This window comes from Hemitrygon akajei, chromosome 22, assembly GCF_048418815.1.
Source record: "Hemitrygon akajei chromosome 22, sHemAka1.3, whole genome shotgun sequence".
Classification (NCBI taxonomy): domain Eukaryota; kingdom Metazoa; phylum Chordata; class Chondrichthyes; order Myliobatiformes; family Dasyatidae; genus Hemitrygon; species Hemitrygon akajei.
Window position 1 is genome coordinate 11,458,546 of NC_133145.1, and position 25,346 is coordinate 11,483,891.

Genomic DNA, 25,346 nt, shown 5'->3' on the forward strand with positions numbered 1-25,346 from the left:
TCTAAAACCATTTGGCTGCATCGGTGATGATTTGCTGTGTCATACTAAAGGGGATGAATCCTTATGTAGTCAATTATTTTGTGTTTTATATTTGTAATTAGTTTAGATCACTTTTAGAGATCTTGTTTCACTTTGACATTAACGAGTCTTTTTCTGTTGATCAGCGTCAAAAAAACCAAATTAAATCTGCTGTATTTCAATGTTGTAAAACAATAAAACATGAAAACTTCCAAGTGGGTGAATACTTTTTATAGGCACTGTATGTCAGTGATAATAAACCTGATTCTGGTGCAGCTCTCAAAAACATCTCTTAGGCATTTTATAAATTACTAATCGTGGGATGCAGCCTGATTTTTCCCAGTCTGCCTGCATGTTGACCACCATAACATTGTCTTCCTTGTATCCGTTTCTATCTCCTGTTGTAATTTGCACCTCATATCCTGACTACAATTTGGAGGCCTGTATGTAAACTTTTATCTTTACAGTTTCTTAACTTTACACACAAGAATTCTGCATCTTCCCCCAAATGTCATATCCCACTTAGGGTTTGATATCACTTCAATTGTCTTTTTGATTGGATGTTTATCCTTGGACAGTTAACTACCAGCCGTGAGCTTTCAAGTGACAACATGAGTTGAAAATAAGACACATAGGTCCTTAACAAAAATGAAGAATGTGAAATTTTTTAAAAAGTTAAGATGGGAAACTTGAGGGTGCTAAATCTGAGTGTGATATGATTCATGACAACCTGGACAAATTAATGACTAATTAGTTCAGAGATTGCCCAGGAAATTATAGACCAGTGAGTCTTACCTCCGTGGTTGGTAAGTTATAGACAACAGACAATAGGTGCAGAAGTAGACCATTCGGCCCTTCAAGCCTGCACCGCCATTTTGAGATCATGGCTGATCAACTACTATCAATACCCGGTTCCTGCTTTGTCCCCATATCCCTTGATTCCCCTATCCATAAGATACCTATCTAGCTCCTTCTTGAAAGCATCCAGAGAATTGGCCTCCACTGCCTTCTGAGGCAGTGCATTCCAGACCCCCACAACTCTCTCGGAGAAGATGTTTTTCCTTAACTCTGTCCTAAATGACCTACCCCTTATTCTCAAACCATGCCCTCTGGTACTGGACTCTCCCAGCATCTGGAACATATTTCCTGCCTCTATCTTGTCCAATCCCTTAATAATCTTATATGTTGCAATCAGATCCCCTCTCAATCTCCTTAATTCCAGCGTGTACAAGCCCAGTCTCTCTAACCTCTCTGCGTAAGACAGTCCAGACATCCCAGGAATTAACCTCGTGAATCTACGCTGCACTTCCTCTACAGCCAGGATGTCCTTCCTTAACCCTGGAGACCAAAACTGTACACAATACTCCAGGTGTGGTCTCACCAGGGCTCTGTACAAATGCAAGAGGATTTCCTTGCTCTTGTACTCAATTCCCTTTGTAATAAAGGCCAACATTCCATTAGCCTTCTTCACTGCCTGCTGCACTTGCTCATTCACCTTCAGTGACTAATGAACAAGGACTCCTAGATCTCTTTGTATTTCTCCCTTACCTAACTCTACACTGTTCAGATAATAATCTGCCTTCCTGTTCTTACTCCCAAAGTGGATAACCTCACACTTATTCACATTAAACGCCATCTGCCAAGTATCTGCCCACTCACCCAGCCTATCCAAGTCACCCTGAATTCTCCTAACATCCTCATCACATGTCACACTGCCACCCAGCTTAGTATCATCAGCAAATTTGCTGATGTTATTTTCAATGCCTTCATCCAAATCGTTGCCGTAAATGGTAAGCAGCTGTGGTCCCAATACCGAGCCCTGTGGCACCCCACTAGTCACCACCTGCCATTCTGAGAAACACCCATTCACCGCTACCCTTTGCTTTCTATCTGCCAACCAGTTTTCTATCCATGTCAATGTCTTTCCCCCGATGCCGTGAGCTTTGATTTTACCCACCAATCTCCTATGTGGGACCTTATCAAATGCCTTCTGAAAATCGAGGTACACTACATCCACTGGATCTCCCCCGTCGAACTTCCTGGTTACATCCTCGAAAAACTCCAACAGATTAGTCAAGCATGATTTACCCTTGGTAAATCCATGCTGGTTCGGCCCAATCCTATCACTGCTATCTAGATATGCCACTATTTCATCCTTAATAATGGACTCTAGCATCTTTCCCACCACCGATGTCAGGCTGACAGGTCGATAGTTCTCTGTTTTCTCCCCCCCTCCTTTCTTAAAAAGTGGGATAACATTAGCCATTCTCCAATCCTCAGGAACTGATCCTGAATCTAAGGAACATTGGAAAATGATTACCAATGCATCCGCAATTTCCAGGGCCACCTCCTTTAGTACCCTAGGGTGCAGACCATCTGGACCTGGGGATTTGTCAGCCTTCAGTCCCATCAGTCTTCTCATCACCGTTTCCTTCTGAATGTCAATCTGTTTCATTTCTTCTGTTACCCTATGTCCTTGGCCCATCCATACATCTGGGAGATTGCTTGTGTCTTCCTTAGTGAAAACAGATCTAAAGTACTCATTAAATTCTTCTGCCATTTCTCTGTTTCCCATAACAATTTCACCCAATTCATTCTTCAAGGGCCCAACCTTGTTCTTAACTATCTTCTTTCTCTTCACCTAAAAAAGCTTTTGCTATCTTCCTTTATATTCCTGGCTAGCTTGCGTTCGTACCTCATTTTTTTCTCCCCGTATTGCCTTTTTAGTTAAGTTATGTTGTTCCTTAAAAACTTCCCAATCATCTGTCCTCCCACTCACCTTAGCTCTGTCATATTTCCTTTTTTTTTGGAGAAGATGTTGATGGAGAAGATTCTGAGAGGCAGGATTTATGAACATTTGGAGAGGCATTATCTGATTAGGAATAGTCAGCATAGCTTTGTCAAAGGCAGGTCGTGCCTTACGAGCCTGACTGAATATTTTGAGGATGTGACTAAGCACATTGATGAAGGAAGAGCAGTAGATGTAGTGTATATGGATTTCAGCAAGACTTTTGATAAGGTACCCCATGCAATGCGTATTGAGAAAGTAAGGAGGCATGGGATCCAAGGGGATCTTGCTTTGTGGATCCAGAATTGTCTTGCCCAGGGATGACAAAGGGTGGTTGTAGACAGGTCATATTCTGCATGGAGGCCGGTGACCAATGGTGTGCCTCAGAGATCTGTTCTGGGACCCCTTCTCTTTGTGATTTTTATAAATGACCTGGATGTGAAAGTGGAGGGATGAGTTAGTAAACTTGCAGATGAAACAAAGGTTGAGGGTGCTGTGGATAGTGTGGAGAACTGTCAGGGGTTACAGCAGGACATTGATAGGATGCAAAACTGGGCTGAGAAGTGGCAGATGGAGTTCAACCCTGATAAGTGTGAAGTGGTTCATTTTGGTAGGTCAAATATGATGACAGAATATAGTATTAATGGTAAGTGTGGAGGATCAGAGCGATCTTGGGGGCTGAGTCCATAGGATGCTCGAAACTGCCACACAGGTTGACTCTGTGGTTAAGAAGGCGTACGGTGCATTGGCCTTCATCAATCATGGGATTGAGTTTAAGAGCCGAGAGGTAATGTTGCAGCTATATAGGACCCTGGTCAGACCCCACTTGGAGTACTGTGCTCAGTTCTGGTCACCTCACTACAGGAAGGATGTGGAAGCCATAGAAAGGGTGCAGAGGAGATTTACAAGGATGTTGCCTGGATTGGGTAGCATGCCTTATGAGAATAGGTTGAGTGAACTCGGCCTTTTCTCCTTGGAGCAACGGAGGATGAGAGGTGACCTGATAGAGGTGTATAAGATGATAAAAGGCATCAATCGTGTGGATAGTCAGAGGCTTTTTCCCAGGGCTGAAATGTCTAGCATGAGAGGGCACAGTTATAAAATGCTTGGAAGTAGGTACAGAGGAGATGTCAGGGGTAAGTTTTTTACTCAGAAAATGGTGAGTGCGTGGAATGAGCTGCCGGCAACGGTGGTGGAAGTGGATACAATAGGGTGTTTTAAGATTCTCCTGGATAGGTACATGAAGCTTAGAAAAATAGAGGGCTATGGGTAACCCTGGATAATTTCTAAAGTAAATACATGTTTGGCACAGCTTTGCAGGCCGAAGGGCCTGTATTGGGCTGTAGGTTTTCTATGTTTCTATGAAGATATGCAGTCTCGGTGGAGTTCAAATGTCAACCCAGCTAACCTTGCTCAAGGAACCAAGAACCTAAGAAAGGTGCAAAACTAAAGGGATTTTTTCGTTAGAAAATAGAGTTACAGAAGCGATTGGCATTGGAAGTTGATAAATCTACCGGAACTAATAATTTGCATCCTTGGAAGTAAAGAGAAGGTCATGGAAATACTAAATGCACTGGTTATTTTTTTTTTTGAAATTCTAAATATTATGGAATGATTCTGGTAGTTTGGAGGAGAGCCTTAGACGCACTACAATTTAAAGGAGGGAGAACCAAACCGAGAAACAACTGATCAATTAGCCTAATACCAATAGTGAAGAAAATGGTAGAGGCTCTATAGAGGATGAGATAACAGGTCATTGATGGAATCACAGTAAAGTTGTAATACAGTAGGAAACCATTTGACCCTTTCTGCATCATCTTTCTTCCATTTTTGCACCCTATCCCACCCCACCTAGTTTCCTTTCCGTGACCACAGTAGGCAGGTCATGCCTCCCATATCCACAGGAATTGCACTGCATATTTAACTATTTCCTCTTATCACTCATAATTCACCTCTCCTTTACTTTATAATTGTTCTTCTGACCATGCTCTTTTCTTGCTGCTGCCATCAGGAAGGAGGTTCAGGAGCCTCAGGAATCACACCACTTGGTTCACCCTCAACCACTAGGCTCTTGAACTTCGCTCAACTTCACTCACCCCAACACTAAACTGTTCCCACAACCTATGGACTCACTTTCAAGGACTCTTCATTTCATGTTCTTGATATTTATTGCTTATTTATTCATTGTTATTTTGTTTCATTATTTTTGTATTTGCACAGTTTGTTGTCTTTTGCACATTGGTTGTTAATCCACCTTGTATGCAGTTTTTCATTGATGTTGTTGTGTTTCTTTGTATCTATGCCTGGAAGAAAATGAATCTCAGGATTGTTTATGGTGACATATATGCACCTTGATAAGTGTATTTTGTATTTTTGAACTTTAGAACCAACTAATGGAACAGCTTCTCATTATATGAAGTTCTGTTTATAATAAGGGATCTATGCCATTTTTTCTTTGACCTGTTAGTGATCTTTGTCACAATTGACCACAGTCAGCCTTGACAATCTCACCACTATCACAAAGGAGCACATCTGACATATTACATTCTTAGTTTTAATTTATTTTGGTGGATTCCAGTTAACTTGTTAATCAGGGCAGCCACTTCTTTGGGAAAATTCTTAAAGAATGAAGACTAATTGAGAAAATAGTTGGGATATCCTTTGTTTATTTGGGACACTATGCCACTAAATTGTGACAGAGTTTTGCAGAAGCATTTCTCACTCGTATCAGTCACGTGCACGTCCATGGCCCTTAGACACTGTACCGTGCTTAGAGAGAGCAGTTTTTAAATAGCATCAGTAGAATGTGTATGTGTTCAAAACAGTGATTTTTGTCACTAATAGTCGGCAAGCAATAAGCAGGAAGAGAACTTGGAACTGTTTTGTTCGTCAAGGTTTCAAGCATTCAGGCTTACAAATGCCAGAAACAGCCAGAGTGAAAATGAAACGATTCAGCAAGCTTGGATTTTAATGTATCGACAATCATCTTGAACATTACATTGAAAATGAAGATTTGGAGGATGCAATCATATGAAGGCTGTCCATTTTCTGCACTTATTTTGTTCTTTACAGTCAATCAAAAGAACACAGCAGCATACACTGCATGAATTCTCCCTTCAATAACTATTAGAAACTAATGCAGTTCTATAGTATTTCTGTATTGGCAATGTTATAATTTGTTCTGTATTTCATTTAAATTAACTTTTTTATTTAGTTACTCAATAGTTTGTCTTTTTATACTTTTTTAACTAGTTTCATGAAACTTCGGCTGAGACAACCATTTAATTGGGCCAAAATGTACTCATCCTGATGTGTCCCAGTTAATTGGAATATACTGTACCTGCAGTGACAAACGAGAGAAAATCTGCAGATGCTGGTAATCCAAGCAGCAGACACAAAATGCTGAAGGAGCTCAGCAGGCCAGGCAACATCTGTGGAAAAGAGTACAGTCAATGTTTCAGGCCGAAACCCTTTGGCAGGTCGGGAGGGGAAAATAAAAGCTGAGGAGTAGATTTGAAAGGTGGGGGGAGAGGTGAGAGGTGAAACCTGAAGGGGGAAGGATGAAGTAAAGAGCTGGGAAGTTGATTGGTGAAAAAGGCCATGGAAGAAAGAAAAGCTGGGGGGGCGGTGGGAGGAGCATTAGAGGGAGGCGACACGTGGGCAAGGAGGTAAGGTGAGGGGGCAAAAGGGGGTGGGAAATGGTGAAGGAGAATGAGGTGAGGAGCATAACCAGAAGTTTGAGAAATCGATTGACATGCCACCAGGTTGGAGGCTACTCAAACAGAATATAAGGTGTTCTTCCAACTTAAGTGTGGCCTCATCACAACAGTGAAGGAGGCCATGGATGGACCTGTCGGAACGGGAATGGGAAGTGGAATTAAAATGGGTGGCCACTAGGAGATCCTGCTTGTTCTGGCAGACAGAGCATAGGTGCTCGGTGAAGCAATCTCCCATTCTACGTTGGGTCTCACTGATGTACGGGAGGCCACACCGGGAACACCAAACATAATATATGACCCTAACAGACTCTCACAGGTGAAGTGTCGACTCATTTGGAAGGACTGTTTGAGGCCCTAAATGGTCGTGAGGGAGGAGGGGTAGGGTCAGGGGTAGGCACTTGTTCAGCTTGCAAGGATAAGTACTAGCAGAGAAATCAGTGGGGAGGGACAAATAGATAAGGGAGTCGCGTAGGGAGCAATCCCTGCGGAAAGCTGAAAGTGGGGGAGGGAAGGGAAAGAAGTTCCGCTGGAGATGGCATTGGTTTCCATTCCCGTTGGTTTTGGCCCAAAATGTCAACTGTACTCTTTTCCATAGATGCTACCTGGCCTGCTGAGTTCCTCCAGCATTTTGTGTCTGGTACTTGCAGAGCGTTCTATTCTTAGTCTTGCATTTTAGATTCTCTCAAAAACCTACCTTTAATTCATTCCATGACATCTGCTTCTCTCACCATGCTTTTTGATCTCTGATCTAACATATGTTTAACAAGCTTTTTTCAAATTTTGTTTGTCAATGACCAAATGTAATGCTACAAGGCATTTTACCATGTTTAAAATCATAGTAAAACTATTGTTTCTATTGTTCATTGAGTATATTTAAACAGAGGTTGATGGATTGATTAGTTAGGGTGTCAGAGGTTATGGGAGAAGGCAGGAGAATGGAATAGTCATCATTGAGATGGAATAATCATTAGCTTTGATCGAATGTCGGAGCAGTTTTAAGGGGCAGAATGACAATTCTGTTCCTATATCCAGAAAAAGGATCTGGAAGAAGATGGCACCGGTGAACAATGCGGCCAAGGGTGACAACCTCCAGACAGTTCACAAAACTACCCCATTTATGTCTTTCAAATGTGGTTCTGCTACTGTTGGAGCCTGTGATCTACATTTTGATGGTGTGTTTTTAGATCAACTGAGTGATCTGGCGCTTTGCTATCTCCAAGGAAGTTCGGTGAGGATTCGAGCTAGGCGTGTGGCCTCGAGGCCAAGAAGCCATTTCTTGCCAATCTCGCTGATTAAAGCATCGAGGAAGATTGAAATCATCATGGCAAGAGCAGAAGGCGACAGGGTGTTAAGTGCGGTTTATCGACCTCTCGCTTGATGCTGCCAGAGGACGGTGCTGGATCCCTGGGTCTTGGGCAAGGTTTAATCAGTGCAGTATGTGGATTGAGCTCTGTAGTTCACATTGTGATGTGTTTCTGGTCGCTCCTTTTATTGTTGCAGGTTTGGGTGTTTTTGATCAGGTGGTCTGCAGTTAACAAACAACACAGTGCTAGATTGAACTGAAATGAATATGCCTGGACTCTTCCTTTTTTTGTTTTTTTTAATTCAGTGTTTTCATCGATTTTTTTTTACCATTTGCACTATATATTTTTGCTTGTGTGTGGGGGCCATTGTTGATATAGTTCCTTGAACAGGTTCCATGGTTTTGTTCGTTTCATAGCTGACTCTGGAAAGATAAATCCCAGAGTACTTTGATAATAAATATACTATGAATCTTTGAATAAGTTATGTTTTGTCACTTGGTACTTAATTGTTCATGATTGAAATACAGCCTTGACTATAGTTATGTTACTGTGTGATTTCCCCTCAGGCACGAAAGGAGGATTGGTGTCTGATGGATATGGAGATGATGATATGAGCCGGATAGAAGAGGTGGATGAGCTGGATGAAGAGGATGAAAGTAGTAGTCCATTGGTGAGTAAGAAATAAGAAGGAATGTCATCAAAAATACCTCCTTTTGTATCGACGGATTCCAGAACCTACACACTGTGCTTTTCATTCTTGTTCAATATAACAGACCGAATATTCCCATGACTAAGACAAATGTATCCCAGGTGTCAGGACCATGGAACTGGAACTGGTGATAAAACCTTTCTGAAGGCCCTGTGACGGGGAAGGATCAAGAAATTGAAGTTTTTAACTTTATTAACAGTGCGCATTACAAGCTTACATGATTTTCCTTAAGCTTTAGTGCTGCAAAGGCTTGAAATTTGTTGAATCTGATTTAAGATAAATGATTCATAAGGGAAAACAATTTCCAAATAAGGCTAAAATAGTTAGTGTAGAGTCTTGGGAGCTTAATCCACATTCACACAACTGAATATTAAAGGCCAGGCAAGAGAAGTTACATGAAGTTGGTCAGGATTTACACTGTTCTCTTTTGTCAAATAATCTGGCTATACTGGCTCAGCAGTATTATCAGATGTAGAGGACACTAAAAGTTGGATATTGTAGGGTTGTGAAGTGGATTACTTGGCAAGAATATTCTTCTGTGCTCTGAGTCTCATAAGTCAATGCTCACATTGCCTTGAGCAGGGTGTGCTGGGCTCAGTCCCAGTTAATTTATTTTCAATGCTGCAACTGAAAGGTGGGGAAGTTCCCTGCCTTGCTTTTGTCCTTAATCATTGTCCAGTTACATATGTTGGGAAGTTGACGTTGAGCAAGACCAGGATTGAATGTGGCTGCTTTGCTCATATATATAGTTGAAAACTTTGCTATCAAAATTCATGTGAAAAATTACTAGTAGGCAAAGTTGTAATAGGTAACTTTCCAAATGTTTCCCATGCGCCAATATAAAGTCAAAGCCTTTAAGGCGTTAAGGATTTGTGGATCTATGTGTGTAAAGTTCTATCTCCAGGGCTCTGCATAGCATTACAGAAACAAAATAATTCAGGTGCTCTTTATCAAAAATAGTTCAAAACCCATTGGAAATCTCCAGCAGTTAAGGAAACATCTTTTGGCTGAACGGCTGGGCATTTCTGTTATTGTTTCTTGTGCAGTAGTAATGTGTTAACTGGTCCAGTTGATCCAATTGATACCTTTGTCATTCTACATTCACTATTGTTTCAGTCGCTCATTAAATGACGAGTGCTCACATCAGGCAGTGACTATTTTGTGATTCTATACCCATTTCCAAAATTGGAAAAAGTTGAATTTGTACTGAATTTATAAAATGGCAAAAAATCTGTAGGCTTTCACAAAGAGCATATTTAGAGGAAAAAATGGTAAGGTAATGTTAGGACACTAGACATATGACCAAAAATTGGTCTGAGGAGATCGATCTTAATGGCCATCTGAGAATAAGTTGAGAGATTTAGGGAGGAAATTCCAGAGCCTAAAATCATGGAGGCAGAAGGCAAATGGGGATGAAGAAAATTGGGTTGCGTAATAGAGGAAATTTTGAGAAACCCAGAGGTAAAAGTAGTCTGTTAGTGGTGAATGGGATCAGAAGCCCATTTCACATTAAGTGTGATGCTGGGGTGGGAAAAAATTTGGATTGGGCCTAAGGCAGTGGAAAGCATAAAAATAGATAGATATGTACTTAATTGACAGGACTGGACTTGGCCAATCAGAAGGGAAGTGGACCTTTATTCAGGTTTCTAGTACTCGTGTTTTTCTGAACTCTCTGGAACTTATGCATGTCATTACTTATTTAGGACCAGACCTGTATTTTTTCAAGTGTTCCTTTTGTTTTATTTTGGTCTGCCTGTGCAGAAATCCTGGGCAGCATTTGTTCCAGTAAGCTTACCCTTTCTAGTATATAAGAGTGTTTTTTTTCGTCAAATGGATGCCTGTCTGGAAGTGGATTTGGATTTGGCTCTATCTCCCTGTGTGCCTTGAGCAAGGGGTTGTCGCTCTGCACTGCTCTTCAGTCAAATGGCCAGCTGGCAGCCACGAGTGATCCCTTTAACCCTCTAAATTCTTGTCTTATAGGAAGGTGAAGATTCAGAAAAGGAGCTGCCGGAGTTGGATGGTGTTAAGGTACCTTTCAAATCTCACACACTGTTGCCACACTTCGACTTGGGGCAGAGGAAGAAACCAATGGGGGGGCCCCACAGTCTACCCTAAATGAAGAGCTTTCAAGTCACAGTGTACATGAATGGGTCAGGGACTGCACTTAAGTTTCATTTCCTCGTCAGCATCTCATGTCCAACATGGGAAATGTCAGAGCAGTTTATACGTAACCCTGAGCATCGTGTGCATCACTCAATGAAGCTCTAAAGATAATTCCGTGTGGGAAATTTTGGGTGATGTGTTTGTATGCAATGCTTCCATGCAGTAAATGTTTAAGTTGCTTTTGGACTCCAGCCCACTTGTAACTTTTACAGGTTGGAGACCTTTGTAGTTCACCTGAGAAGATGCAGCCCCTTTTCATTCTGTAAGTACCATCCAGTTCTTCAGTTGACAGCTATACCACAGACATGGGCTCCTGATTTTGGGGGCAAATTGGAGGACCTTGTCATCATGATTTGTTTCTGGCCTTTGCCAAGGTGGCCATTCAAAGGTCAGAACGGTCAAAGCATAGGGATTGGGGTTGCTTCAGCCGCCTTCCTCTCTCCCTCAGCTATGTCCATGACTCAGTGTTCTTAGACAGAGCAGATGATGTCCACGTCTGCAAACAATGAGCACTGAAGGGACTAAAGTCTTTATTTCATCTATTAGTTGGACCACAGATGAGGTACCAGGAGATGGGAAAATAGGCCATGTTGTTCCCTTGTTCAGGAAGGAAGTAGGAATAAGTCTGGAAACTACCAGCCCGTGAGCCATAAATCTGTGGCAGGGAATTTGTTGGAGTGAATTATAAGACAAAGGGACTGATTAGGAGGAGTCAACAAGATTTTGTGTAAGGAAATCCACATTTTACAAATTTCAGTATTTTGAGGTGGCAGCTGAAAAAAAAATAGATAAAGTCAAAATGGTAAATGTGGTTTACATGGCTTTTTAATCAGGTCCAATATGGTGGACTAGTCCAGAAGGCATGAGGGAAATGAGGTGTTGGGGTAAACTGGATCCAAAATTTACTTGGTGATAAGAAGCAGAAGGTAGTGGTGGACAGGTGCTTTTCTTACTGATTGTCTGTAATGAGTGGTGTACCTCAGGTTTCCATGCTGGCTCCTTGGTTGTTTGTAATACATTTAAGTGATTTGGGAAGTTATATTAATGGCAGGGACAGGACAGTTAATATACAGAAAAACCTTAAGGTGAAAACCTTGGAAATGGAAACAAGGCAAGTAAGCTATTTGGTGTACTTTGTAGGCTGAGGCATTGAGGGTAAGAGTTAGGATATCATGCGGCAGCTGTACACTTCAAGTTTTGTGTACAGTTCTGGTCACCACACTAGAGGAAGGATGTGTTAGCTTGAGAGATTCATAAGGCTGTTAGCTGGAATAGAACGTGTTTGTTAGAAAGTGTCATTGGATAGGCTCATTAGAATATAGGAGGCCAAGTGGTGACCTTCTGGTGGTTTATAAAATCATGAGGGGCATCAAGAGTGTGGAGTCAAGATCTGGAAGGCACAGGTTTAAGGTAAGAAGGAAGAGTTCACAATGTACCACCAAGATAGGACAGCTGAGTCTTTCAAAGGCAGTGGAGTTTCATGATCAACTCCTCGTGGTGTACAAACATGGTGGTGTTGTCCCAGTCTTGTTGACCCGACCTGGAACACCTCACGATCAAATATCATCTATTTTACCTGCCACAGGAGATTTCAGCGATCATCTTGGTAGTGATGTACATTCCACCCCAGGCTAGTGGAAAACAGGCTCGAGCCAAACTGAGCAATATAATCAACAGGCATGAAACAGCACATCCTGGCACCTTCCTCATCAAGTTGGGGGATTTTAACCAGGCCCGCTTGAAAAACTCGAAATAATTATTACCAACAATCACTTGTAGTACCAGAGGAACCAACACACTGGACCACTGTTACACCACCACCGCCCACACTTCAGGAAGTCTGATCACCTGGCTGTACTTCTACTCCGAGTATAGACAGAGACTGAAGTCTGGAGCATCAGTAGTGAGGACCAAGAAGGTTTGGACAAGGGAGGCACAGGAGCATTTACTGGACTGCTTTGAATCAGTGGACTGATCTTTATTCAGGGATTCATCTTTAAGTCTGAATGCGAACACCACAGCTGTCACTGACTTCATTAAAACGTGTGGATGAATTTGTGCCTATGAAAACTTACTGTACATACCCAAAACCGTCGATGAACCAGGTGTTTAATAGTCTATTGAGGGCGAGATCTGTGGGATTTAGGTCTGGAGATCCAGGTCTCTACCAGAAAATCAGATACAACTTGCGGAGGGCAATTTCAAGAACAGGAATAATTCCAGCAAGATTGGAGGCGACATTGGATGCGTGTCAAATCTGGCTGAGTTTTCAGGCCATTACGCCCTACAAAATGAAATCTAACATCAGAATGACAGTGATGCTTCACTTCCAGACGAACTCAACGTCCTTTATGCTCACTTTGAAAGGGAGAATAAAACTACAGCTATGAGGATCCCTGTAGCACCCAGTGACCCTGTGATCTCTGTCTAGGAGGCCAACATCAGGCTGTCTTTCAAAGAGGGTGAACCCCCACAAGACAACAAGCCCAGATGGCTCTGGTAAGGCTCTGAAAACCTGTACCAACCAATTGGTGGGGGTGTTCAAAGACATTTCAATCTCTCATTGCTACAATTTCCATCTGCTTCAAAAGGGCAACGGTTATACTAATGCCCAAGAAGAGCAGGGTGAGCTACCTTAACTATCGTCCAGTGGAACTGAAATGTACAGAGAAGTGCTTTGAGAGGTTGATCTTTGAGAATTAGCACCTGTCTCAGCAAGGTCCTGGATACACTGCAGTTTGCTTATCACCACAATAGGCCTTTGGTGGGCATGATCTCATTGGCTCTCCATGCAATATTGGATCAACTGGACAATATAAATACCTACATCAGGAGGCTGTTAATTGACTACAGCTCAGGATTTAACTGTCATTCCTGCAGTTCTGATTGGAAAAACTCCAGTACCTGGACCTCTGTATCTCCCTCTGCAACTGGATTCTTGACTTGCTAACCAGAAGACCACAGCCTGTGCGGATTGGAAATAACATCTCCACCTCACTGATGGTCAACCCTGGTGCACCACAGGGGTGTGTGCTTAGCCCACTGCTCTACTCTCTCTACACTCAAAACTGTGTGGCTAAGAATAGTTCAAATGCCATCTACAAATTTGCTGTTGATACAACTATTGTTGGCAGAATCTCAGATGGTGTGTAGGAGTGAGATATACCGGCTGATTGAAAGGTGTCACAACAACAACCTTGCACTTAATGCTTTGACCAGTGACCAGTCGGCGAGATCAGAAGTTGTGAGGACAGAATTCACTCAGGTTCACTGATCAACTGTTAAAGGCAGCGACTCAACAGTTTTTTGCATCTTTGACCAGTGGCCAATTGTCGTTTAGGAATGATAAGCATGAACAAATTAAAGCTAGGCAGAGGCAAGAGTAGCGATCATCATCGGCATGGTCAGAGTCAGAGTAGAGGTTTTGAGGCTTTAGCTCTTTGAGTCTTCAGTCAGAACATTTGCTCAGTTAGAACAGAGGAAATGCCAGGTAGGATAGTGAATGCTCTTCCTGTGTGATGTGGGAAGGCAGGGAGACCACCAGTGTCCCTAACATCTACACCTGCAAGAAGTGCATCCAGCTGGCGGCTTCTAACAATCCGTGTTAGGAGTTGGAGCTGGAACTCGGTGAACTTCGTTCTATTTGGCAGACTGAGAGTGTGATACGGGACGTAGAGAGAGGTAGGTACACCCAAGGTGCAGGACACAGGAGACTGGGTGACATTCAGGAAGGGAAAAGGGGTTATGGAGCCAGTGCAGAGTACCCCTGTGGCCAATCCCTCAAAAACAGGTATATCACTTTGGATTCTGTTGGGGGTTGGGGAGTCAGAGTACCCCTGTGGCCAATCCCTCAAAAACAGGTGTATCACTTTGGATTCTGTTGGGGGGTGGGGAGTCAGAGTACCCCTGTGGCCAATCCCTCAAAAACAGGTATATCACTTTGGATTCTGTTGGGGGGTGGGGAATGTGGGAATGACTTTCCACGCAGAGGAAAGTCTCAGCGGTCGAGTCTCTGGCACTAAGTCTGGCTCTGTGACTTAGAAGGGAGGAGAAGAGAAAGGAGGATCTGAGGGTGAGAACAAGACTCCCGGATGGTATGTTGCCTCCTGAGTTCCAGGATCCAGGGCATCTTGGATCAAGTACTCAGCATTTTCAAGTGGGAGATTGAACAGCCAGAGGTCATGGTCCATGTAGGTACCAGTGACATGGGTAGGATGAGTGTCAAGGTTCTGCAAAGGGAATTCAGGAAGTTAGGTGCTAAGTTAAATGGCAGGACCTCCAGAGTTGTGATCTCAGGATTGCTACCTGCACCATGTGCTGGTAAAGCTAGAACTAGGAAGATTATACACGTTAAACATGTGACTAAGGAGTAAGGGTAGGAGGGAGGGCATAAGATTTTTGGATCTCTGGGCTCTCTTCCAGGGAAGGTGGGACCTGTTCAGAAGAGATGCTCTACTCTGAACTGGAAGAGGACAGATATCCTAGTGAGAACATTTGCCAAAGCTGCACGGTGGGGTTTAAGCTAGAATTGTAGGGGGATAGGAACCAGAGAGCCAGAACAGTTAATGGAGACAGATGTTGGTAAGACCACAAAGTCAGGAATCAAAAGAATGAGCATAGTGCATCTAGCATCCTGAGCTCTGAGTATCTCTTTCCAATATTTTTTATTAGTTTCTACATAGAAGAATACAGAGTACAAGAGAATATATATAAAAGGTCAAAAAAAACCAATTACATTATATCTGTTCATAATAACAATCTCATTACCCCGTATTCATGTAAGTTAATCAATAGTTATATTGAACTATACTAATTTATTACCAAAAAAAGAATCTAACCCCTACCAAGACCGAAGCTGTTTATTAAGGAGAAAAAAAGTATAATACCTTCTCATATAATAAAAATTAATAATAGCCAACATCTGAATTTAAACAACGGGTTGAAGGTTTTGAAAATAATTCAGAAAAGGTCTCTACAATGTTTGAAAGTCTTGACAAGATTCAGAAATTGAACAACGATTCTTCTCTAAATCTAAGCATGACATAACGTCGCATAACCATTGAGCATGAGTAGGAGCAAAAACATCTTTTCATTTAAACAAAAGTGTCCTCCTAGCTATAAGAGAGCTAAATGCCAAAATATGTAAATCGGGTGCCTTCAGTTTAATATCTTGTCCTGCAACAATACCGAATAAGGCCGTCAGAGGGTTAGGCTTAAAATTGACTTTAAAATGTAAGGAAACAGTTTGAAAAACTTCCAATATATTTCAAGATTTGGACAAATCCAAAACATATGAATTAATGAAACTTCTCTGAATGGTGGTGCAGGCTCAAAGGGCTGAATGGCCTACTCCTGCACCTATTTTCTATGTTTCTATGTTTCTCCATTATTACATCTGTCACAGTAGGGAGATATATCCAAATAAAAACGAGATAGCTTATCCTTAGTCATATGAGCTCTATGTACCACCTTAAATTGTATGAGGGAATGACAAGCACATAGTGATGAAGTATTAACCAATTTAAAAATTTCATTCCAAGTTTCCTCAGATATTGATGTCTGTAAATCTTGTTCCCAGAGATTCTTAATTTAATCTAAAGGAACATTCCTCGTCTCCAGTAACATACCATAAATATTAGATATTGAACCATTATAAAAAGGTGTCAAACTAAAAATTACGTCTAGTAAGTTCTTATCTGAGCTTATGGGAAATGTGCATAATTGAGATGATAGAAAGTCTCTAATTTGTAGATATCTAAAAAAGTGAGTTTTGGGTAAGCTATATTTAGCTGACAATTGCTCAAATGAAAAAAGGTTTCCTTCAACAAACAGATCCCAAAAACATTTAATACTCAACCTGTCCCATTCTTTAAAAACTAAATCAGTCATGGAGGGTTTTAAAAAAATTAGAATAAATGGGACTTGAAAAGAAAAATCTCAATAAACCAAAGTGTTTTCTAAATTTTATCCAGATCCTTAGAGTATGTTTAACTATTAGCAGTTAGTTTACTTACAAATAAAGGCAGTGAGGATCCAAGAACAGAAATAATAGAAAAATTATTAAGAGTTAGCTTCTAAAGAGACCCATACCAGACAGTCTGCACGATTAATATAGTAAAGCCAAAACGTAAGATATCGTATATTAACTGCCCAGTAATAAAACATAAAATTAGCTAAGGCTAAACCTCCAGACTTTTTAGATTTTTGAAGATGAACTTTATTTAAACGAGGACATTTATTTTTCCATATATAGAAAGATAAAATAGAATCAAGAGAGTCAAAAAAGGATTTAGGAATAAAAACAGGTAAAGCCTGAAAAAGGTATATAAATTTTGGTAGAATATTCATTTTAACAGAATGAATTCATCCAATCAACAATATTGAAAGGGATGACCAATGTAATGATATCCTTTTTACGTGGTTCAATAAAGTAAGCAAGTTTTCTTTAAACAGGTGTTTGTAATTCTTAGTGACTGTTACACCCAAGTAAGTAAATTGATTCCTCATAATTTTTAAAGGGAGATTAGTATTAATTGATATCAAATTATTTAAAGGAAATAATTCACTCTTATGTAGGTTCAATTTATATCCTGAAAACTGGCTAAAACGGGAGAGTTAAAGAAAGTACACAAGGTAACAAGGTCTCAACATTAGAGATAAAAAGCAATATATCATCAGCGTAAAGCAAGATTTTGTGAGTAATACCTCTCCTTTAAAATACCACAGATATCATTAGATTCTCGAAAGGCAATGACAAGGGGTTCTGAAACTGGATTAAAGAGCAAAGGGCTCAACAAGCAGCCTTGTCTAGTTTCGCAATGAAGTTTAAATGGTTTGGAATTTTGAAAATTAGTAAGAACCTGAGCAGAAGGAGATAGATAAAGTAATTTAATCCATTGAATAAAATCTGGTCCAAAATTAAATTTTTCTAAGGTTTTAAATAAATATTTCCATTCAACCCGATCTAAGGCCTTCATCGCATCTAGGGATATCACACATTCCGATATCTCCTGGGAAGAAGAGTAAATTAAATTAACATTTAATGCATGGCATATATTAAAATGGGAATGTCGGTTTTTAATAAATCAGAAATAATAGAAGGTAAAATATTATCAATCCTACGAGCCACAACTTTAGAAAGGATTTTAGTATCAACACTGAGTAATGAAATTAGCCTATATGAAGAGCATCCAGTTGGGTCCTTGTTCTTCTTTAGGATAAGTGAAATAGAGGTTTCATAGAAAGCTTGAGGCAAGCTACCCAATTTGAAAGAATCCAAAAAGACAAAGTGTAACTGCGGTGTAATTAATGAAGAAAAAGCCTTATAAAATTCTCCAGAAAATCCATCTGGACCTGGAGCCTTCCCCGAATGTAATGAGCATATAGCCTCGGCAATTTCCTCACAAGAAATGGGTTGATCCATCTGTTTGCAATTATCTGCAGAAAGTGCAGGGATATTTAATTGATCTAGAAAATATTCATTACAGTATTATCTTTAGGGGAATCAGAACTATAAAGTTTAGAATAGAATTCTGTAAAGGTATTTATTTCAGAGTGATCAGTTGTCCAATCACTATTAGTTTTGCAAATTTCTTTAATTTGTCGTTTAACTATAGAAGTTTTTAATTGGTTGGCCAATACTTAGCCTGATTTATCTCAGTTAATTTAAAATTGAGTTTTATCTTTAAGAAGTTGAGTTTCAATTGGATATGTTAACAGAAGTTCATATTTAGTTTTAACTTCAACACATCTTTTATGTAAATCAGGAGCTGGAGCTATAGCATATTTTGGATCTAATTGTTTCAATTGATTGGCTAATTCAATTCTTTCTTTATTAGCTTTATTCTTAACACTCACAGTATAAGAAATAATTTGTCCTCTAATATAGGCCTTGAAAGTATCCCATATAATAAGAATAGAAGTCTCTTCCTTTTTATTCACTTCAAAAAACAAAATAATATGTCTCTCTAGAAATTTTAAAAATTCCTTATCAGATAACAAAGTTGCATTAAAACACCAAAATCTGTTTTTTTGAGGAAGACCAGAGAGATTTAAAGATAAAAATACAGGAGCATGATCTGAAAGAGCAATCTCTTTATATTCACAGGAACGAGCTGATGAAATCATTTGACTATAACCATATAACAATTACAGCACGGAAACAGGTAATCTCGGCCCTTTTAGTCCATGCCGAACGCTTACTCTCACCTAGTCCCATTGACCCGCACTCAGCCCATAACCCTCCATTCCTTTCCTGTCCATATACCTCTCCCATTTTACTTTAAATGACAATACCGAACCTGCCTCTACCACTTCTACTGGAAGCTATCAATTAACAAAAAAAATCAATCCTGGAATATGTATGATGAACATGGGAAAAAACGCCTACTCCCTATCTAAAGGATGTAAAAAAAAAGGCCAAACATCAATAATACCACATTTCAATAAAAAGAGATTGAATAAACAAAGCTGATTTATTAGGAGACGCTGGGTTAGAAGATGATTGGTCTAAAATTGGGTTTAGCCAACAGTTAGCCAACAAATCTCCTCCCATCACCAAAGTATAAAGACTCAGATCTGGTCAAAACTAAAAGAAACACTCAAATAATCCAAGATCATCTACATTTGGGGCATACACATTGGCAAATACTAATAGTTTATTATATAGCTTTCCTGAAACTATAAACAAAATGTCCATTAGTATCAAACACTACTTTATGTTGAACAAAGGAAAGTTATTATCTATAAGAATCAAAACTCCTCTAGATTTGGCCTGAAAAGAAGAGTGAAAACAAAGTCCATTCCAATGACTTAAAAAACGTAGATTATCACATTTGCATATGTGGGTTTCTTGTAAGAAAATAATAAGGACCTTTAATTTCCTAATAAAAACAAAATTCTTATTAGGTTTAACAGGGTGCTTTAACCCTTTCATGTTAAAACTGAGTAAATTAATAGTTTGGTCCATTTTTAATATTATTTAAAGGAAGGGTTAAAATGTAAGTTAAAAACCAACCCATAAACCTTGAGAAATGGTAACCAAGCAACAAGTTGGCTAAAAATTTGAAAACAGCTTCTGAGAAAAAAACCATACCCCCACCTAACTCCCAAAGAAAGAAGATCGACCAATAGAAAGCCGGCATCTACAACTACAGACAACCCACCAAAAAACCTGGTGATTGCTTCAATTAGTTTCAAGGTAATTTATATTCCAACCTAGACTAAACAATATCCAAACAAGAAATTCAATTCTCGTATATCAAAAATACAGTATTAAAAAATACAAAAGGAAATTAGTTACAAAGGCTTACCAAAAGTAAAAGATACAGTTATTCATTCAGAAAGACATTAAACATTTAATCTTATATCTTCATGAGAAAACAAACGAAGCAGTTAGCCTTCAAATTTAAAAAATCTTTGTGCTTCAACATTCAAACAAAACTCATTTGAAGAATCCATCTTTAATGAGATTTCTCAGTCAGACTGGGTAGCCAAGGGATGGGTTGAAACCCTTGTTAAAAAAAATTCCAACAAAGCTTGTTTAAACTTAGCATGTTCCTGCATAACCTCAAGCAAATAGTCTTCGAGAATCTTAATATTCCAGCCTATAACCAATCATGCCCCTTCGACAGGATTTGCGAATTAAAAGTTTCTCATTTAATCTTGTGTCTTCATGTACAAACTAAACAGCTAGCCTTCAGATTTTAAAGACCTTTGTGATTCAACAGTCAAACAAAACAATTTGAAAGGTCCACTTTTAAGTGTGATTCTGAGTCGAGCTGGGTAGCAAAGGGAGAGCTTGAAACCCTTGTTAAAAAACTCAAACATAATTTCTTTGAACTTAGCATGTTACAGCATAACCTCAGGAGAGTAATCTTTGACAATTCTAATTTTGCAACCATGATAATCAATCAAGTCTCTTTGACGAGATTCGCATATTAACTGTTCCTTTGTTTCAAATTCATGAAAACAGATTATTACCGATCTTGGTCTATCTCTCTCAGGAGGTCTAAACACGAGAGACCGGTGAGCTTGATCAATCATAGGCAAAGACGTCAAAATTTCTGGAAATAATTGTTGCAAAAAGTTTGCAAAAAATTCCATAGGATGATTACCTTCGGTTAATTCTTCGAGACACAGAACCCGTAGGTTGTTTCTTCTAGGTTGATAATCTTCTGTCTTAAGTATTGTAGGGAAGACCGATGAGCTCAGGGCATGGGTCAACACATGGAATTATGATATTATAGGTATTAGTGAGACTTGGTTGCAGGACTGGCAGCTCAGTATTCCGGGGTTCCATTGTTTCAGATGTGACAGAGTGGGAGAGATTAAAGGAGAAGAGGTGGCATTATCAGTTAGGAAAATGGTATGGCAGTGCCCTGTCAGGACAGACTGGAGAACTCATTTAGTGAGATATTATGGGTGGAACTGAGTAATGAGAAGGCTATGAGCATGTTAATGGGGCTATACCCTGGACCACACAACAGTCTGAGGGATTTAGAAGAACAAATTTGGAGAGATATTGCAGACTGTTGTGAAAAACAAGGTTGTTACAGTAGATTATTTTAACTTTCCATGTATTGACTGAGATTCCCATTGCTGTCAAAGGACTCAATGGGTAGAGTTTGTCAAATGAGTTCAAGAAAGTTTCCTTAATTAGTACATAAAAGTCCCAATGAGAGAGTGTGCGATGTGCTGTTAGGGAATGAGACAGGGCAGGTGACAGTGATTTTGTGTAGGGGAACATTTTACATCTAATGACCACAATACCAGTAGCTTTAAAGTAAATGTGCAAAAAGATAGACACAAGGAAATCTGCAGATGCTGGAAATTCAAGCAACACACACAAAATGCTGGTGCAACGCAGCAGGTCAGGCAGCATCTATAGGGAGAAGCGCTGTTGACATTTTGGGCCAAAACCCTTCGTCAGGACTAACTGAAAGGAAAGATAGTAAAAGATTTGAAAGTAGGAGGGGGAGGGGAAAATGCAAAATGATAGGAGAAAACCGGAGGGGGTGGGGTGAAGCTGAGAGCCGGAAAGGTGATTGGCAAAAGGGATACAGAGCTAGAGAAGGGAAAAGATCATGGGAGAAAGCCTAGGGAGAAAGAAAGGGGGAGGGGAGCACCAGAGGGAGATGGAGAACAGGCAGAGTGATGCGCAGAAAGAGAGGAAAAAAAGGAGGGGGGGAATATATCTAAAGCTAAATATATCAGGGATGGGGTAGGAAGGGGAGGAGGAGCATTAACAGAAGTTAGAGAAGTCAATGTTCATGCCATCAGGTTGGAGGCTACCCAGCCAGTATATAAGGTGTTGTTCCTCCAACCTGAGTGTGGCTTCATCTTGACAGTAGAGGAGGCCATGGATAGACATAATCAGAATGGGAATGGGACGTGGAATTAAAATGTGTGGCCACTGGGAGATCCTGCAAAAAGATAGGTCTGGGCTGCGGGTTGAGATTAAATTGGAGAAAGGCTGATTTTGATGGTATCGGAAATAATCTGGCAATGTGAATTAGGATAAGCTATTTTCTGGCAAAGGTGTACTTGGTAAGTGGGAGGCCTTCAAAAGTGAAATTTTGACAATACAAAGTTTGTAGATGCCTGTCTGGATAAAAGGTAAAGATAACAAGTGCAGGGAACTTGGTTTTCAAGTTGTTACGAACCCCGTAACTGGGTCACTTACCAGCAAAGATAGAGAGGTCCGTTGAAGTCTGATGGTACTATTTTTAACAGTATTTATTGGTAAAAATACACAAGAATAATATCAATGCAAACATACAGATAATATACATTGTCAATACTAACTCTAAAAGTGCGGGTATAATAATAATCAATAAGAAATAAGCTCTATCATTGTTTGGGGGATAATGTATTGTCCGATGGAAATATAAAAGTCATTCCGTTTATGCAGGCTGCAGTCTTTGGTTGGAGTCAAGAGAGAGATTTTTGAAACTTGCCAGCTTTTCCTTTTTATGATGTCGATCCTTCGAAATTTCATTGGTGTCCTCTTCTTTAGCTAAGCCGTTCTTCCGTGGTAAGGCCGCCAATCCCAGGCAAGGGAAAGGACGCACGCGGGCCCTACCGGCTGTCACTCTTAAACGGTGTCACGGGATTTCTAGCGTTTCTCCTGGTGCGTCTGAAGGGGTTGTTCCCCAGACCCTCTTTTATCCTTATTCACGGGGTCTCAGATGTCAATCAGGTTGGGATGATGCCACCCCTCCCCCCCCAACCAGCCCACTCTGGTCATTCCCTGAGGGCATCAATGAATAGTACAGTACTCAATACACAATTCCGTCTCCAAGAGACAATGGCCGGTATCCGTGGCTTTGTCTTGCTGAGGGCAGGACACACATTCCAAACCCTTGAGGATTCTCTCTCTCATTTCCTGGGTCCCAGACCTGAATTAATAGCAATCTTGCGATTCTCAAAAAGGAGGGGGCTACTTTGTACCTTTCAGCCCCTCAGAGTTGTGGCACATTCGTAACACAAGAAATTTTGAGGATCTGGTTGAGAGATAAAAGGAGGTTCAGCACAGGTATAGGCAAATAGGAACAAATCAATAGGTTTCAATAAGTACATTTAATATCAGAGAAATATATACAATATACATCCTGAAATTCTTTTTCTTTGTAAACATCCATGAAAACAGGAGTGCCCCAAAGAATGAATGACAACTTAAATGTTAGAACCCCAAAGACCCCCCATCTCTCCCCCACACATAAGCAGCAGCAAAGCGATGACCCCCCCCCAAACTCCCACCAGCAAAAAAGCATCGGCACCCACCACCAAGAACTCAAGCGTGCAGCAAAGCATCAATGAAGACAGAGATTTGTAGTATCCCAAAGTCTACTCATTCACCCAGTATTCAACACACCACAGGCTCTCCCTAATAAGGAAAAAAGTGGTGTTCCTGATTCACACCGAGAGTGAAGACATAATAAAAGCACTTGTCAATTTATAGTGTTAAAAGTCTGTTGTGTCGCCTTTTACCGAGCTCTGTGCCCAAAGAACTCGGGCCTCTGAGCATGCAGCCAACTCACTGCTTTCGATCTTCACAATGCCCCAGGCGGCACTGACCTCGAAACCACCGGCCTCCAGAGCCACAAAAATTTCTACACCCTCAAGGCGCGCCAGTCTTCCAGGCCGCGTCCTTGGCATATTGAAGAGCGGCTGATCGTGAGGCCCTGAAAGTGGGTCCCATTTCCACAAAGAACCGAAGTCAGCGTGTAACTGCAGGTCAAGGTCTTCATAAGAACTCCAAAAAGATAGAAATAGAGCTGTTTCCGAAGATGCAAGCAAAGGAGTCACCATTAGGTACCATCATCCTCCTCAGGTCAGGTACTTATGGAGTATAGGAAATGCAAGAGAACACTGAAGAAAAAGATCAGGAAGGTTAAAAGAAGGCATGAGGTGGCCCTAGCAGACAAGGTGAAGGAGAATCCTTAGGGATTTTACAGATATGTTAAGATCAAAAGGATTGCAAGAGACAAAGTTGGTCCTCTGGAAGATCAGAATGATGGCCAGTGGTGTGCCTCAGGGATCAGTTCTGGGACCCCTTCTCTCTGTGATTTTTATAAATGACCTGGATGAGGAAGTGGAGGGATGGGTTAGTAAATTTGCTGATGGCACAAAGGTTGGGGGTGTTGTGGATAGTGTGGAGGGCTGTCAGAGGTTACAGCAGGACATTGCTAGGATGCAAAACTGGGCTGAGAAGTGGCAGATGGAGTTCAATCCAGAAAAGTGTGAGGTGTTTCATTTTGGCAGGTCAGATATGATGGCAGAATATAGTAGTAATGGTAAGACTCTTGGCATTGTGAAGGATCAGAGGGCTCTTGGGGACCGAGTCTGTAGGACACTCGTAGCTGCTTTGCAGGTTAACTCTGTGGTTAAGAAGGCGTACAGTGTATTGGCCTTCATCAATTGTGGAATTGAATTTAGGAGCCGAGAGGTAATGTTGCAGCTATATAGGACCCTGGTCAGACCCCACTTGGAGTACTGTGCTCAGTTCTGGTCACCTCACTACAGGAAGGATGTGGAAACCATAGAAAGGATGCAGAAAAGATTTACAAAGATTGCCTGGATTGGGGAGCATGCCTTATGAGAATAGGTTGAGTGAACTCAGCCTTTTCTCCTTAGAGCGAAGGAGGATGAGAGGTGACCTGATGGAGGTGTATAAGATGATGAGAGGCATTGATTGTGTAGATAGTCAGAGGCTTTTTCCCAGGGCTGAAATGGTTGCCACAAAAGGACACAGGTTTAAGTTGCTGGGGAGTAGGTACAGAGTCATGCAAGTTTTTTACTCAGTGGTGAGTGCGTGGAATGGGCTGCCGGTGGTGGAGGTAGGTATGATAGGGTCTTTTAAGAGACTTTTGGATGGAGCTTAGAAAAATAGAGGGCTATAGGTAGGCCTTGTTATTTCTAAGGTAGGGGCATGCCGGACACAACTTTGTGGGCCGAAGGCCCTTAATCGTGCTGTAGGTTTTCTATGTTTCCATATGTGGAGCCATAACAGATGGAGGCGATCTTAAATAAATTTCTTGCATCTGTATTTACTCAGGAAGCAGACACAGAGTCAGTAGAAGTGAGGCAAAGTAGCATCAACTTCATAGACCCTGCACTGGTTAGACAGGAGAAGGTGTTTGCTA

General features: G+C 40.8%; 1 protein-coding gene and 1 long non-coding RNA gene across 4 annotated transcripts in view; one reads left to right on the forward strand and one right to left on the reverse strand.

Annotated features, from left to right (window-relative positions):
• The window catches only part of sap30bp (SAP30 binding protein), a 132,256-nt gene that overhangs the window by 16,162 nt on the left and 90,748 nt on the right, over positions 1-25,346 (forward strand). For 2 of the 3 annotated variants that reach the window (XM_073026693.1, XM_073026694.1), the window contains exons 2-3: positions 8,396-8,499; positions 10,519-10,566. In XM_073026693.1, coding sequence (XP_072882794.1) covers positions 8,396-8,499; positions 10,519-10,566 — 152 coding nt within the window. Of the gene's footprint in view, positions 1-8,395; positions 8,500-10,518; positions 10,567-18,808; positions 18,867-25,346 lie in introns of those variants that run through there. The other variant, XM_073026695.1, reaches the window with a different exon arrangement.
• LOC140714975 (uncharacterized) overlaps positions 22,957-25,346 on the reverse strand; it is a 95,220-nt gene continuing 92,830 nt past the window's right edge. Inside the window, exon 3 of the long non-coding RNA XR_012096039.1 lies at positions 22,957-23,204. This is a non-coding gene — a long non-coding RNA (uncharacterized lncRNA). The remainder of the gene's footprint in view (positions 23,205-25,346) is intronic.